This window comes from Macaca fascicularis, chromosome 20 (assembly GCF_037993035.2).
Source record: "Macaca fascicularis isolate 582-1 chromosome 20, T2T-MFA8v1.1".
Classification (NCBI taxonomy): domain Eukaryota; kingdom Metazoa; phylum Chordata; class Mammalia; order Primates; family Cercopithecidae; genus Macaca; species Macaca fascicularis.
The window spans coordinates 28,246,263-28,261,793 of record NC_088394.1 but is presented as its reverse complement, the minus strand read 5'-3'; the positions used below and the strand labels follow the sequence as shown (position 1 = coordinate 28,261,793).

Here is a 15,531-nt window from a genome sequence, read left to right as displayed (position 1 = left end):
TTACCTCCTTCACAAGGCCATTGAAAGGATGCAATGAGCGTTAGAACAGTGCCTGTATTGGTCAGAGCTCAATAGCAGCTATTAGGACTGGGTGAGATAAGTCATGTACAGAAACAGTGTTAATGACCAGGCACGGTGGCTCACACCTGTGATCCCAGCACTTTGGGAGGCTGAGGTGGGAGGACTGCCAGGAGTTTGAGACTAGGCTGAGTAACATAGCAAGACTCTCTCTACAAAAAAAATTTATAAACTAGCTGGGCATGGTGGTACATGTCTATAGATTCAACTACTTGGAAGGCTGAGTTGGGAGAATTGCCCGAGCCCAGGAGTTTGAGGCTGCAGTGAGCTATGACTGTGCCTCCGCACTCTAGCCTGGACAACAGAGACCCACAGACACCCTGTCTTGAAGGAAGGAAGAAGGAAAAAAGAAAAGTCGGGTGTGGTGGCTTATGCCTATAATCCCAGCACTTTGGGAGACTGAGGCAGGCAGATCACTTGAGGTCAGGAGTTTGAGACCAGCCTGGCCAACATGGTGAATCCCTGTCTCTACTAAAAATACAAAATTAGCCGGGCATGGTTGTGGGCACCTGTAGTCCCAGCTTGTAGTCGCAGATACTCAAGGGGCTGAGGCAGGAGAATCGTTTGAACCCAGGAGGCGGAGGTTACAGTGAACCCAGTTTGTGCCACTGCACTCCAGCCTGGGCGATGGAGCGAGACTGTCTCCAAAAAGAATGTTCAACACTCCCAAGCATGCCCCTCGCCTCTTAGCTTAGAGCAGCCAGTGCCCTGATGGCGGTAGACAGCTGCTGACATATTCCCAGGCACTACAACACCATAGTTAAGAGCATAGGCCCCAGAAGCAGGTGCCTGGTTCAGTTTTCTGGCTTGTCACATGTCATATGGCAAGTCTTGGGCCAGCCACTTGACTTCTCTGGACCTCTACTTCCTCATCTGTAAAATGGGGGTGGTGATCATCACCATCTCATAGGGTGGCTGAGCAGATTAAAGGAGAACATGTGTTAAGTTTTTAGGATCTTACCAGGCATATATTAGCACTCTCTATTGTGAGGGACCCTGCCCAGCCACACAGGGTGGGCGTTGAAGTTCTTCTCGGAGAGAGTTGCTGGCTGGGCATGATCACATGTGTAGTCCCAGCACTCTGGGAGGCTGAGGTGGGAGGGTTGCCTGAGCCCAGGAGTTCAAAACCAGCCTGGGCAACATGGCAAGACCTTGTCTCTTCTGAAAAAGAGAGATTCCTGGGTGAAAGCAGCTTCCCCATTCTGGGCCTGTTTGTTCACAGGCACTTTGAGGTGAATGATCGGAAGGACCCCCAAGAGACGGCCAAGCTCTTTTCAGTGCCAGACTTTGTAGGTGATGCCTGCAAGGCCATCGCATCCCGGGTGCGGGGGGCCGTGGCCTCTGTCACTTTCGATGACTTTCATAAGAACTCAGCCCGCATCATTCGCACTGCTGTCTTTGGCTTTGAGACCTCAGAAGCCAAAGGCCCCGACGGCATGGCCCTGCCCAGGCCCCGGGACCGGGCTGTCTTCCCCCAAAACGGGCTGGTGGTCAGCAGTGTGGACGTGCAGTCGGTGGAGCCTGTAGATCAGAGAACCCGGGACGCCCTGCAACGCAGCGTCCAGCTGGCCATCGAGATCACCACCAACTCCCAGGAAGCAGCGGCCAAGTGAGTGAGGCTGGGAGCTCGGCTGCCCATAATGCCCATGGCAGGCCACTGCTGGGACCTGGATAACCTGGCATCCCCTATGGACTGCCTGCTGCCATCTCTACCCCCAAGGGTCTATTCCCTACCCGACAGATCTGGTGATCCACTTAAAATGTGAATCAGGCTGGGCGCCGTGGCTCATGCCCATAATTACAGCACTGTGAGAGGCTGAGGCAGGAAGATCACTTGAAGCCAGGAGTTTGAGGCTGCAGTGAGCCATGATTGCGCCACTGCACTCCAGCCTGAGCAACAGGCATGGGAGACTGACCCTGTCTCAAAAGGAAAAAAAAAAAAAAAAAAAAAAACACGTATCAGATGCGATTCCTGCAGCCTCTCATCTTGCATGTGATAAAACCCAAACTCTGTCCGGCAGGTCCAGCCGACCTCCCCCAATTTGCCTTCTAGCCTCCCCCTTCCATGTTCCTTGCCCCCAGAACTTGTTCCAGCTGACATGTTCCAGCCCCACTGGCTTCCTCTGCTCCTTCAGTGCACAGTTGGGACCCACCTGAAGGCCTTTTGCAATGGCTTTTCCTGCTGCCCAGAAAGCTTCCCCCCACCAGCCCCCAGGCTCCCTTCCAGGCAGGCTCCTCCTAGTTTCAGCCCAAAGATCCCCTCCTTGGGGAACCGTTTTCTTTCTCTCACAGCTGAATAGCAACCTCTTTGCCTGGTCTCTCCCACTTCACTACCTTCAAGATACTTGTCACTGTCTGAAATCCTCCTTGTGTACTTGTTTTTTCCCCCACTCAAGTGGCGTGAAAGCAGGGACTATGGTCATGCCTGCATTTGTCGGGCCCAGAATGACACTGGCGTGTGACGCATATACCATTCTGGGTTGAGTTGCGTATCGGGTGCCTTCTAGGGGCCGGGGTCTGTCCCCGGCACCGGTTTCGTTGGTGGTCTCTGCCCTTGGCGCTCCTGTTCCTGCTCCAGCCCCATGCCAGCCTCTCACCTGTACTCCGTCTCCTCCAGGCACGAGGCTCAGAGATTGGAGCAGGAAGCCCGCGGCCGGCTTGAGCGGCAGAAGATCCTGGACCAGTCAGAAGCTGAGAAAGCTCGCAAGGAACTCTTGGAGCTGGAGGCTCTGAGGTGGGTTGAAAACTAGAGGAGGAGACTGGCAGGGGCTGAGGGTCTTGGGACGGCAGCCAGTGGGGGCAGCAGGCCAGGGTTGGGAGGTGTGGATGAGATAGTGCACGGCTACAGCGTAAGTCAAGGCCATGGGGGGACTGGGCTGTCTCCTGGGTCTTACCTGACTCTGCCTTCTCTCCAGCATGGCCGTGGAGAGCACCGGGACTGCCAAGGCGGAGGCCGAGTCCCGTGCAGAGGCAGCCCGGATTGAGGGAGAAGGGTCTGTGCTGCAGGCCAAGCTGAAAGCACAGGCCTTGGCCATCGAGACGGTGAGTAGGAGGAGGCATCAAGAAGGAGGTGGCCTTGAGACCTGGAAAAGACCCATTCCCTACAGTCCCTGAGACTGTATAGGACACCAGGTCCCCCAGCATCCTATCCAAGTACTTTGTATTTGACAAAGTCCTTTGCCTTATAGGATTCATTGACTCCATTGCTGGAAGGTAAGGATTAGAACACCCATTTTGCAGCTGGGCGCTCATGCACTGTCCACCTTGGCACAAGCGCTGCGTGTGCCTCATACGCATGATCTTATTTAATGCTCGAAATCCCATTAAGAGGCCGGGTGCTCACGCCTGTAATCCCAGCACTTTGGGAGGCCGAGGTGGGTGGATCACCTGAGGTTAGGAGTTCAAGACCAGCCTGACCAATATGGTGAAACCCCATCTCTACTAAAAATACAAAAAATTAGCTGGGTGTGGTGGCATGCACCTGTAATCCCAGCTACTCAGTAGTCTGAGGCAGGAGAATCGCTTGAACCCAGGAGGTGGAGGTTGCATATTGCTGACGTTGTGCCACTACACTCCAGCCTGGGCAACAAGAGCAAAACTCCACCTCAAAAATAAGTAAATAAAAATAAATGTAAAAAGAGACCTAGGCCGGGCGCGGTGGCTCAAGCCTGTAATCCCAGCACTTTGGGAGGCCGAGATGGGCGGATCACGAGGTCAGAAGATCGAGACCATCCTGGCTAACACGGTGAAACCCCGTCTTTACTAAAAGAAATACAAAAAACTAGCCGGGCGTGGTGGCGGGCGCCTGTAGTCCCAGCTACTCGGGAGGCTGAGGCAGGAGAATGGCGTGAACCCGGGAGGCGGAGCTTGCAGTGAGCTGAGATCCGGCCACTGCACTCCAGCCTGGGCGACAGAGCGAGACTCTGTCTCAAAAAAAAAAAAAAAAAAAGAGAGACCTAGTATGGTGCCTCATGCCTGTAACCCCAGGATCATTTGAGGACAGGTCGAGACCAATTCAAGACCAGTCTGGGCAACATAGCAAGACCTCATCTCTACAAAAACAAAATTTAATTGGTTGGGTGTGGTGGCATGTTCCTGTAGTCCCAGCTACCCAGGAGGCTGAGGCAGGAGGATCCTTTGAGCCAGGAGTTCAAGGCTGCAGTGAGTCCTGATCTGCATTCCAGCCTGGGTCAAAATATAATGCTGGATTTTTCCCCTTCCAGGAGGCTGAGCTCCAGCGGGTCCAGAAGGTCCGAGAGCTGGAACTGGTCTATGCCCGGGCCCAGCTGGAGCTGGAGGTGAGCAAGGCTCAGCAGCTGGCTGAGGTGGAGGTGAAGAAGTTCAAGCAGATGACAGAGGCCATAGGCCCCAGCACCATCAGGGACCTTGCTGTGGCTGGGCCTGAGATGCAGGTGAGAGTTGGGGAAGGCGTGTTGGTTTCAGGACCAACCTTGGAACCAGGAAGGCAGAGCCAAGGCGGAAAACACAACATCTGGAAAGATGGTGGGGAATGGAGGGGGTGAGTGACCTGTCCCTGCATCACGGGTCATTCACGCAGTGTCACGCTGCATCAACATCAGGCACTTTACTAGACCCAGCAGTGAGCCAGAGCTTGGAGGAGACAGGAAATGGATGGGACACCAGTCTGCGACAAGCGTTTCCAAGGCAGTCAAGCAGGGTGGTCAAATGCAGGGGAGGTGACCCTTCAAATCAGCTGACTTAAGGAGGGTCACTTTGAAGTGGGCAGGGTTTGACACCCATCTAAACTTCCTCCTGTTCTCGCCTTCCAGGTGAAACTGCTCCAGTCCCTGGGCCTGAAATCAACCCTCATCACCGATGGCTCCACTCCCATCAACCTCTTCAGCACGGCCTTTGGGCTGCTGGGGATGGGGCCCGAGGGTCAGCCCCTGGGCAGAAGGGTGTCCAGTGGGCCCAGCCCCAGGGAGGGGATGTCCCCCCAGCCTGCTCAGGCCCCTCAAGCTCCTGGAGACAACCACGTGGTGCCTGTACTGCGCTAACCCCTGATTAATACAATGGATGTTTCTGGGCATTTAAAATTTCAATGCTTTTCTCTTGTCTGATATTGGTTGGGATCACCAGAGAGCTTAATGGTGGGGAGGGGAGGTGCTCCTGGCATCTTTTTGTTTTTTCGAGGTGGAGTCTTGCTCTGTCACCCAGGCTGGAGTGCAATGGTGCCATCTCTTTTTACTGCAACCTCTGCCTCCCAGGTTCAAGTGATTCTCCTGCCTCAGCCTCCTGAGTAGCTGGGATTACAGGCACGTGCCACCATGCCTGGCTAATTTTTGTACTTTTTAGTAGAGACGGGGTTTCATCATGTTGGGCCAGGCTGGTCTCGGACTCCCAACCTCAGGCGATCTACGTGCCTTGGCCTCCCAAAGTGCTGGGATTACAGGTGTGAGCCACCGTGCCCGGCCGACATCTTTAGATAGTTACAGGAGACTGTTCTCCATAAAGGGGAGAGGACCCCAAGGCAGGGGGAGGATGAGCTGGAAGTCACCCAGTAGGAATGTGGCCCCAAAGCTTTGTGCACGGAGTGGCTGCCGGCTTTCTAGAGCCCAGATAGGGGCGATGATACCACAGGTAGGGCCACGGGGCCCACACTGGCAACATCTCACCACTGGTTCTCCAGGAGCCCAGCTGCCCTGTAGCTCTCAGCATCTAACCCTTCAGCTGTGGCAGATGCAGCCCAGCTTCCCATCGGGGAGGCGCTCTCCGGCGCCACCTGCTGGTAGTGCCCGCAGCGCCATCGGACGTGCCAGGCTTGCACCCGGTGCTGTGCACTTGTCCCTTCCCAGGTCGGGGTGTCAGGTTGGGGAGGAGGACCCTGCCGAGGGCAGTAGAAATTGGGCATCTCCTTGAGCTTCTGGTCTGGGCTCTTTGGGAGCACTGAAGGGGGGTTGCCCTTATCCTACCCTCTCCCCCACAACCAGTAAGGGGTCCTCATTTGAGAGAAGGATCCAGGTGTAGTCAGCCTGGGTGCACCAGTCCTTTGGGGCCAGGTAGAGTTGTAGGTGACAGGCCCGCCCAGTCTCTGCCGAGGAAATAAAAAGATTCTAGGAACTGAGTGTGGGAGCTTAGGCCTGTAACCCCAGCACCTTGGGAGGCCAAGGAACAAGGATCACTTGAGACTAGGAGTTCAAGACCAGCCTGGGCAACATAGCAAGACCCCCATCTCTACAAAAAAAAAAAGCCAGATATTGTGGCATGCATCTGTGTTCCCAGCTACTTGGGAGGCTAAGGTGAGAAGATTGCCTGAGCCCAGAAGTTGGAGGCCACAGTGAGCTATGATCATACCACTGCGCTCCAGCCTGGGTGACAGAGGGAGACCCTGTCTCTATAAAAACCCCCTAAAAGCCTCTCTAACTCCCTCATCTTTCCCTTCCTGTAATATTTAGTGGAAAAAGCCCTGTCCCCACTGAACTCACCTCCCTCCCTCTCTGCCCTGCCCCTGACCAGCTGCACGTTGCTGGAGGAGGAACACCCCGTGGAGCTGACTGATCTTATTTTAAGCTCATAGGAACAAATATTGAGGGAGGTGCAGCTCCTCTGACTGTGCTGCTCTGTCTTGTGTGCGATCCACTTCGAGACAACCATTCACACCACCTCTCCTCTCAGCCACCTACACCCCCTGCCCACTTTCTCTCACCTCTTTGAGAAAATAGAAGCAAATTGGGTAGGAAGGCCCTTTCCAGCAACAAACCTAACAAACTGTTGGCATCTGTACTCTGTCCTCCCTCCTGTTCCCACACTGGGTTCCTCTCCTTGGGCTCTAGGAGGGAGGGCTGCATTCCTTCCCTGATTGCCGTCCTCTCCTGTGCTGTCAATTTTTTTTTTCTTTTTTTTTTTTGAGACTGAGTCTCGCTCTGTCGCCTAGGTTGGAGTGCAGTGGCGTGATCTCAGCTCACTGCAACCTCTGCCTCATGGATTCAAGTGATTCTCCTGCCTCGGCCTCCCGAGTCGCTGAGGTGACAGTCATGCACCACCATGCCCTGCTAATTTTTGTATTTTTAGTAGATGTGAGGTTTTGCCATGTTGTCCAGACTGGTCATGAACTCCTGACCTCAAGTGATCCACCTGCCTTGGCCTCCCAAAGGGCTGGGATAACAGGTGTGAGCCACTGCACCCAGCTGATATGCCAACAATTTCTTCTCTCCTGCATCATCGTCATCAGGATATAGACATGTCTACTCTGTCCATATAAAACAACTCCCTTAACCCTATGAGCCCGTCTACTTCCCACCTCTCCTTTTTCCATAACAGCTAAATTTTTCCAGAGATCTCTGTGGTCTCACTTTACATTCCTCATCTCTCATCTCTTCAAACCACTCCAGATAGGGCCAGGTATGGTGGCTCACGCCTGTAATCCCAACACATCGTAAGACCCTGTCTCTACTAAAAATACAAAAATTAGCCAGGTGTGGTGGTGGGTGCCTGTAATCCCAGCTACTTGGCAGTTTGATGGAGGAGAATCCCTTGAACCCAGAAGGTGGAGGTTGTAGTGAGTGAGATTGCGCCATTGTACTCCAGCCTGGGCAACAAAAGCAAAACTCCAACTCAAAAAAACAAAAACAAAAAAACACCCCAGGTAGCTCCTGTTTCTGCCCCTTATGTTACGGAAACTGCTCTATTCAGTGTCACCAGTAATGTCCCGTTGCTAAATCCAGTAGTTGACCAGTCACTTGGCACAGTTGGCCATTCCTCCCATGCTGAGCTTTCTTGATGTCACCTGTTCTAGTTTTCTTTCTCGCTTCTCTCAGCCTCTGATTTGTGGGTTCCCTGAGGCCCGCTTCTCATGCCGACATTCTTGTCCAGTCGCATGACCTTAGATGGTCTCTATACCACTGACCTCCGAATCCATTACTCCAGCTCTGACCTCACCTAAGAGCTCTGGACTCATTTCCAATCCATGCCTTGATGTCTCCACGTGGACCTCAGTTGGTGATCAGGCTTTGGCTCTCCCCAGTGAAATGGGGAGACAACATCCCCATTCCGGGGAATGGGCGAACGACATCACATGCCCACTCTTCCCTCTTCCGTATAAATGGGTGACCAACAATGTTCCAAGTGGAGGCTGCTCCAACTGCCTGGGTCCCAGGGAGAAAATGGTGTGAGGCGCAGCCACGGCTGACCTGCAACAGACATGTGGCAAGAGTGAGAAATGTTTGCTGTATTAAGCAACTGAGACTTGAGGGGTTTTGTTACCACAGCATAACCTAGCCTATCCTGACTACTTCGTGTACCTCACAGGATTGTAAGATCCCATAGGTCACAGGGGAAACTGCTCTAAATTGTATGCACGGGGCTGGGTGTGGTGGCTCATGCCTGTTATCCCAGCACTTTGGGAGGCCGAAGCAGATGGATCACCTGAGGTTGGGAGTTCAAGACCAGCCTGGCCAATATGGCAAAACCCTGTCTCTACTAAATATGCAAAAAAAAAAAAAAAAGCTAGGCTTGGTGGCACATGTCTGTAATTCCAGCTACTCAGGAGGCTGAGGCAGGAGAATCGTTTGAACCCGGGAGATAGAGGCTGCAGTCTGCTGAGATCACACCACTGCACTCCAGCCTGGGAGAGGGCAAAACTCCATCTCAAAAAAAATGATATGCATGAAGAGGGGCCCAGCACAGGCCATAGAGTGGGGAAGACGGGACTTGCTGGAAATACAGTGAGCCTCTCTCAAAAAATATATATATTTTTTAGATTAATTTTTTTTTTTTTTTTTTTTTTTTTTGAGACAGAGTCTCCCTCTGTCCCCCAGGCTGGAGTGCAGTGGCCGGATCTCAGCTCACTGCAAGCTCCGCCTCCCGGGTTTACGCCATTCTCCTGCCTCAGCCTCCCGAGTAGCTGGGACTACAGGCGCCCGCCACCTCGCCCGGCTAGTTTTTTGTATTTTTTAGTAGAGACGGGGTTTCACCATGTTAGCCAGGATGGTCTCGATCTCCTGACCCTGTGATCCGCCCGTCTCGGCCTCCCAAAGTGCTGGGATTATGGGCTTGAGCCACCGCGCCTGGCCTAGATTAATTTTTTAACTTTAAATTTTTTAAATTAAATTATTAGACTTAATCTCTTTTTTTTTTTTTTTTTTTTTTTTTGAGACAGGGTTTTGCTCTGGTATGGTGGCTAAATATTTTGAATTTCATCCTAGGGGCTTGGGGTGGCCCGAAGCAACCTGTTTTCTGAAAGAAGCCTAAAATATATATTGAATTTTTTTTTCCTTTTTTTTTTTTAAGAGTCTTGCTTTGTCACCCAGGCTGGAGTGCAGTGATATAATCTCGGCTCACTGCAACCTCTGCCTCCCAGGTTCAAGCCATTCTCCCACCTCAGCCTCCTGAGTAGTGGGGATTACGGCATTTGCCACCATACCTGGCTACTTTTTGTATTTTTTGTGTTTTTTTTGAGACAGTTTTGCTACTGTTGCCTAGGCTGGAGTGCAATGGCACAATCTTGGCTCACTTCAACCTCTGCCTCCTGGGTTCAAGTGATTCTCCTGCCTCAGCCTCCCAAGTAGCTGGAATTACAGGTGCCTGCCACCAAACCCAGCTAATTTTTGTATTTTTAGTAGAGATGAGGTTTCACCATGTTGGCCAGGCTGGTTTCAAACTCCTGACCTCAGGTGATCCGCCCACCTCGGCCTCCCAAAGTGCTGGGATTATAGGCATGAGCCACAGTGCCCGGCCCTAGTTTTTTATACCTTAAAAATTGGGCCCATAAAAAGTTTTTTTTTAGATTAAATTAGCCAGGTGTGGTGGCATGTGCCTGTAGTCCCAGTTACTCAGGAGGCTGAAGCAGGAGGATCACTTGAACTCAGGAATTTGAGGCTGCAGTGAGCTATGACAGCACCATTGGACTCCAGCCTGGGTAACAGAGTGAGACCCTGTCTCAAAAAACATACATACATAGAGAACAGTGTGATCTCTGATGAAGTTCAACACAGCCTGTTTTTGTCTAGCACTAGAACAAATGACTTTTCTTTGGTTGAATACCAAAGTAATTGATGTGTGGAAGGACCCTTTTTATAAGAAAAATCTGTATCTTTCAACAGGAAACACATTCAGCATGGTAAGATGTTGTTTACCAAATCAGTTGCCTCTTCCTCTTAGACCCATAACTAATCTGTGTCCCAGCTTCCCTTGTCCTTAGACGCTGCTGCGTGATCGAGTTGTAGCCAATGGAATGGAATTGGAAGTAACAAGTGCTAATTTCCTGTCTTTCCATAATAACTTGGCTCCTGCAACCTCCAGGCACATCATCTGCCTACATGATGCAAACAAGCTGGGCAGTCCCAGGAGCCACGTGTTGAAAATGGCAGAACCACAGAACAGGAGATGCCCAAATCCCTGAATCACAACTTGCAGGAGAGCTGTCTCCCGGTCGGCAGCATCTGATTAAGATTTAATATGAGTTAGAAATAGTGTTCTTTTTTTTTGTTTTTGAGACGGAGTCTCGCTCTGCCACCAGACTGGAGTGCAGTGGCACGATCTCGGCTCACTGCAACCTCCGCCTCCCGGGTTCAAACGATTCTCCTGCCTCAGCCTCCCAAGTAGCTTGGACTACAGGCATGCACCACCACACCCAGCTAATTTTTGTATTTTTGGTAGAGATGAGGTTTCACCATGTTGGCCAGGCTGGTCTTGAACACCTGAGCTCAGGTGATCCCCCGCCTCGGCCTCCCAAAGTGCTGGGATTATAGGTGTGAGCCACCACACCCAGCCAACTTTTTAACTTTTTTGTAGCGATGGGGACTTGCTATGTTGCCCAGGCTAGTCTCAAGTTCCTGACCTCAAGTGATCCTCCTGTTTCGGCCTCCCAAAGTGCTGGGATTACAGGCGTGTGCCACCACACCCAGTCTAGAAATAAACTATCACGTTTGAGGCACTACACATCTTGAAGTTTGTTACAGTAGCTAGGGTTATTTTTAATCACAGAAGGAGAGCCTTGAGGAGTGAAGACTGCCTAGAGGAACAGCAGATGTACAGGTACCGATCTCCTGCCCTCAGAGTCGGAGTCACTGAGTGGAACAAACAAATGAAACTTCTTTCATAGTGGCGTGGTGATCATTCATTTATTCTGAAGGCATATAGCTAAATTCCAGAAGGCTATTACTGCACATATAATGTGACTCCACTGTGTTCCCTAGATCAAATATAGAGACTTCAGGGTCCAGGTCAGCTCAGCTTTTCCCCACTCCCCACCTCCAGATCAAGGGCTCTGCAGGTTCCTCCTGAGCCCCGGCCAGCCACTAGACATGGAATGCAGGCACCAGACTGACTTCAAGCCATGTCCCTGTAGGCCAAGGGGACTTAAAAGCCCTCCTGTGAGTCTTCAGTGCTACCCTACAAGCCTCAGGATGCTCGGGTGCAGATTCTTTTAGACTGCCATGCTCACACTCTCCTCCCCAACTCTCTTTTTTAAGATCACATATGGCCGGGCGCAGTGGCTTACGCCTACAGTCCCAGCACTTTGGGAGGCTGAGGCGGGTGGATTACCTGAAGTCAGGAGTTCGAGACCAGCCTGACCAACATGGAGAAACCCCCGTCTCTACTAAAAATACTAAATTAGCCGGGCGTGGTGGCAGGTGCCTGTAACCTCAGCTACTCAAGTGGCTGAGGCAGGAGAATCGCTTGAACCCCAGGGGCAGAGGTTGCAGTGAGCCAAGATTGCACCACTTCACTCCAGCCTGGGCAAAAGAGTGAAACTCTGTCTCAAAAAAAAAAAAAAAAGATCATATATGACCAGGCATGGTGGTTCATACCTATAATTGCAGCACTTTGGGAGGTTGAGGTGGGAGGATCACTTGAGCCCAGGAATTCAAGACCGACCTGAGCAACATAAGGAGACCCCATCTCTACAAAAAATACAAAAATAATTAGCTGGGGGTAGTGGTGCCGCCTGTAGTCCCAGCTACTCAAGAGGCTGAAGCTGGAGGATCACTTGAGCCCAGGATATGGGTGTTGTGAAGAGCCAAGATGGAGCTACTGCACTGCAACCTGGGCGACAGAGTGAGACCTTGTCTCAAAACAACTCAGTGTAGCTGGATCTACACAGTCTTCTGATGTCACTGTAAATGGTTAGAGCCGAGGAGCCCAGGAGCCAGTCAGGGACATGGGAGTCAGGCAGGCCAAGGGCTCTGTGCTGTGGGGCTGGAGAGTGCTCAGAGGACTCACTGTGCTGAAGGAAGAGCCGACAGGAAGGAGAAAGGGCTGCAGGGCAGGCGCGGGGACAGCCCCTGATCCAGTCTCCTACCTGGACTGCACCAGGCCAGGTAGGAGGTACCTCATGAGCTGGAAACACACCTCAGTTTTTTCTTTTGTTTGTTTTTTGTTTATTTGAGACGGAGACTCATCTGTCTCCAGGCTGGAGTACAGTAGGGCAATCTTGGTTCACTGCAACCTCCGCCTCCTGGGTTCAGGCGATTCTCCTGTCTCAGCCTCCAGAGTAGCTGGAATTACATGCACGTGCCACCACGCCCAGGTAATTTTTAGTAGAGATGGCATTTCACCGTGTTAGCCAGGATGATCTCTATCTCCTGAACTCGTAATCCGCCCGCCTTGGCCTCCCAAAGTGCTGGGATTACAGGCGTGAGCCACTGCACCTGCCACACCTCAGTTTTGTGCAGCAATAGCTTCTTCAAGCACAGGTCTGTCCCTGTCACTGTCCTGCTTTAAGCCCCTCAACGTTCATCCTATACGTGTCCCCCAAAAAGTGCGAGATGATTTACCACAGCACCATTCACAGTGGCAGGACCAGGTTAAACTGATTTTTTTTTTTTTTTTTTTTTGAGACAGAGTCTCACTCTGTCACCTAGGCTGGAGCTGGAGTGCAATGGTGTGATCTCAGCTCACTATGACCTCTGCCTCCCGGGTTCAAGCGATCCTCCTGCCTCAGCCTCCCAAGTAGCTGGGATTACGGGTGCCTGCCACCACGCCCGGCCTTCTTTTTTTTTTTTTTTTTTTTTTTTTTTTTGAGACAGAGTCTCACGCTGTTGCCCAGGCTGGAGTGCAGTGGCGCGATCTCGGCTCACTGCAAGCTCCGCCTCCCGGGTTCCCGCCATTCTCCTGCCTCAGCCTCCTGAGTAGCTGGGACTACAGGCGCCCGCCACCGCGCCCGGCTAATTTTTTGTATTTTTAGTAGAGACGGGGTTTCACTGTGGTCTCGATCTCCTGACCTTGTGATCCGCCCGCCTCGGCCTCCCAAAGTGCTGGGATTACAGGCGTGAGCCACCGCGCCCGGCCTACGCCCGGCCTTCTATGCAGCCGTTCAGAAGCCCGCTGGTGTGAAAGTGCTACGTACAGTTAAGTGTTCAGGTACAGGCTCTGGAACCAGACTGGCCAGGCTGCCACTTCTCTGGGCCTGTTTCCTCTCTAGGGAATGAGGACAGTAACAGGGCTGTCGTATTGTGTACAACTGTACAATCGTGAGATAAGATAATGCATGCAAATAGCACTTAGAGCAGGGTAGCTTGTGTTAGCAGAACAGGACATACACAAAGTGAGTGTTAAGATATGGAAAGGGGCTGGACACAGTGGCTCACACCTGTAATTCGAGCGCTTTGAGAAGCCAAGGCAGGAGGATCACTTGAGGTCAGGAGTTTGAGACCAGCCTGTACAACACAGTGACACCCCCATCTCTGCAGAAAAAAATAAAAATTAGCCTGACATGGTGGTGCATGTCTGCAGTCCCAGCTATTCAGTAGGCTGAGGCAGGACTGCTTGAGCCTGAGAGGTCGAGGCTGCAGTGAGCTATGATCATGCCACTGCACTCCAGCCCAGGTGACATAGAGAGACCCTGTCTCCACAATAAAATTTTAAAGTCCTCTGGGCTCCTAGGCTGCCCCAGCTGGCTTCTGCGTCGCCTCTCACCAGCTCTCCCAGCCCCCAACCCCCAGCACTTAGTGCTCCAGGCCCTGTGATCCAGATCTGTTTTTTTTTTTTTTTACCCACCTTGACTGGAGCAGACCAGGTTGGCGGGGATGAGGGGATGCCTGATGCACTGGAAACACACCTGCTTTGTGCACCAATATTATTATTATTATTATTTTTGAGACGGAGCCCCGCTCTTTGGTTGGGCTGGAGTACAGTGGCATGATCTCGGCTCACTGCAACCTCCACTTCCTGGGTTCAAGCAATCCTCCCACCTCAGCTTCCTGAGTAGTTGGGACTACAGGCGTGTACCACCATACCTGGCTAATTTTTGTATTTTTGTAGAGACGGGGTTTCACCATGTTGGCCAGGCTAGTCTTTAACTCCTGACCTCAAATGATCCACCCCTCGGGCTTCCAAAGTTCTGGGATTACAGGTGTGAGCCACTCTGCCCGGCCTAGATCTGTTCCAATTTCTGATGTCACTGTAAATGGTTAGAATCAAGGAGCCCAGGAGCCAGTCAGGGACGTGAGACCCAGGCGGACCGAGGGCTCTGTGCTCTGGGGCCGGAGAGTGCTCAGAGGACCCACCATGCTGGAAGAAGAGCTGACAGGAAGGAGAAAGAGGTGCAGAGTCCAGGGGCCTCTCTGGTCTCCCTGCCTTCCCATGCCATTCCCTCAGCTAAGAACCAATCTCCTCTGCACTAACCCTCTCCAATCCCTACCAGCCTTCTACATGGGATACCCAGCCCCTTCACCAAACCCTAGATCAGGTCCTAGGTGTCTTCTACTCCCACCCCCAGCGAGCACTTTCATGTGTTGTTGTAGGGCAAGCCAGCTGCCCAGTACCCAGTGAATCCCCTGGGCCTAGCACAGGAATTGAGGCTCAGTACATGTCTGGTAAATTTCCGCTCTCTTGGACACGGGGGCCTCTTGGGCCACTTGGCTAAGCTATTATGCAGATAAAATGAGTAACATCTGCAAAGAACCCCCAGCACAGAGTCTGGCATATGGTACACTAGTTTAAAAACCACAGATGGCAGGGGATAGATGCCCAGAACAATGCCTAGTATAAGAGCCCACAAAAAGAGGGAACAGTGTTTCTCAACATTACTGGAAGAATTCCCCGGCATTCAAATTGCAGGCTTCTGGGCCCATCCCTAGAGCCTCTAACTCTGAAGGTTGGCTGCAGGGTCCAAGAAGTTGCACCTATTTTATTTTTTGAGACATCTTGTTCTGTCGTCCAGGCTGGAGTACAGTAGCATGATCATGGCTTACTACAGCCTTGACCTCCCAGGCTCATTCAGTCCTCTCACTGCAGCCTCCCCAGTAGCTGGGACTAAGGCATACACCACCACACTTGGCTAATTTTTGTTTTTGTTTTTTTAGAGACGCAGTCCTGCCATGTGACCCAGGCTGGTCTTGAACTCCTGGGCTCAAGTGATCCTCCCACCTCAGCCTCCCAAAGTGCTAGGATTACAGGCCAGGTGTGAGCCTCCAAGACGGGCCAAAGTTGTTTTTTTGTTTTTTTTTTTTGAGACTGCCTGGCTCTGCCTCCCAGGCTGGAATGGCACTA

General features: G+C 52.0%; 1 protein-coding gene and 1 long non-coding RNA gene across 2 annotated transcripts in view; one reads left to right on the top strand and one right to left on the bottom strand.

Moving 5' to 3' along the window:
* Positions 1-5,135, top strand: part of MVP (major vault protein) — a 28,027-nt gene extending 22,892 nt beyond the window's left edge. The window contains exons 11-15 of the mRNA XM_005591582.5: positions 1,301-1,687; positions 2,696-2,812; positions 2,994-3,120; positions 4,302-4,490; positions 4,869-5,135. Coding sequence (XP_005591639.2) covers positions 1,301-1,687; positions 2,696-2,812; positions 2,994-3,120; positions 4,302-4,490; positions 4,869-5,096 — 1,048 coding nt within the window. The 3' untranslated portion in view covers positions 5,097-5,135. The remainder of the gene's footprint in view (positions 1-1,300; positions 1,688-2,695; positions 2,813-2,993; positions 3,121-4,301; positions 4,491-4,868) is intronic.
* On the bottom strand, positions 195-8,228 carry LOC141409257 (uncharacterized). The gene is made up of 2 exons (XR_012428800.1): positions 7,978-8,228; positions 195-3,161 (listed from the first exon to the last, which is right to left on the bottom strand). It is a non-coding gene; the product is annotated as an uncharacterized lncRNA (long non-coding RNA).
* Positions 8,229-15,531: the final 7,303 nt, after the last annotated feature.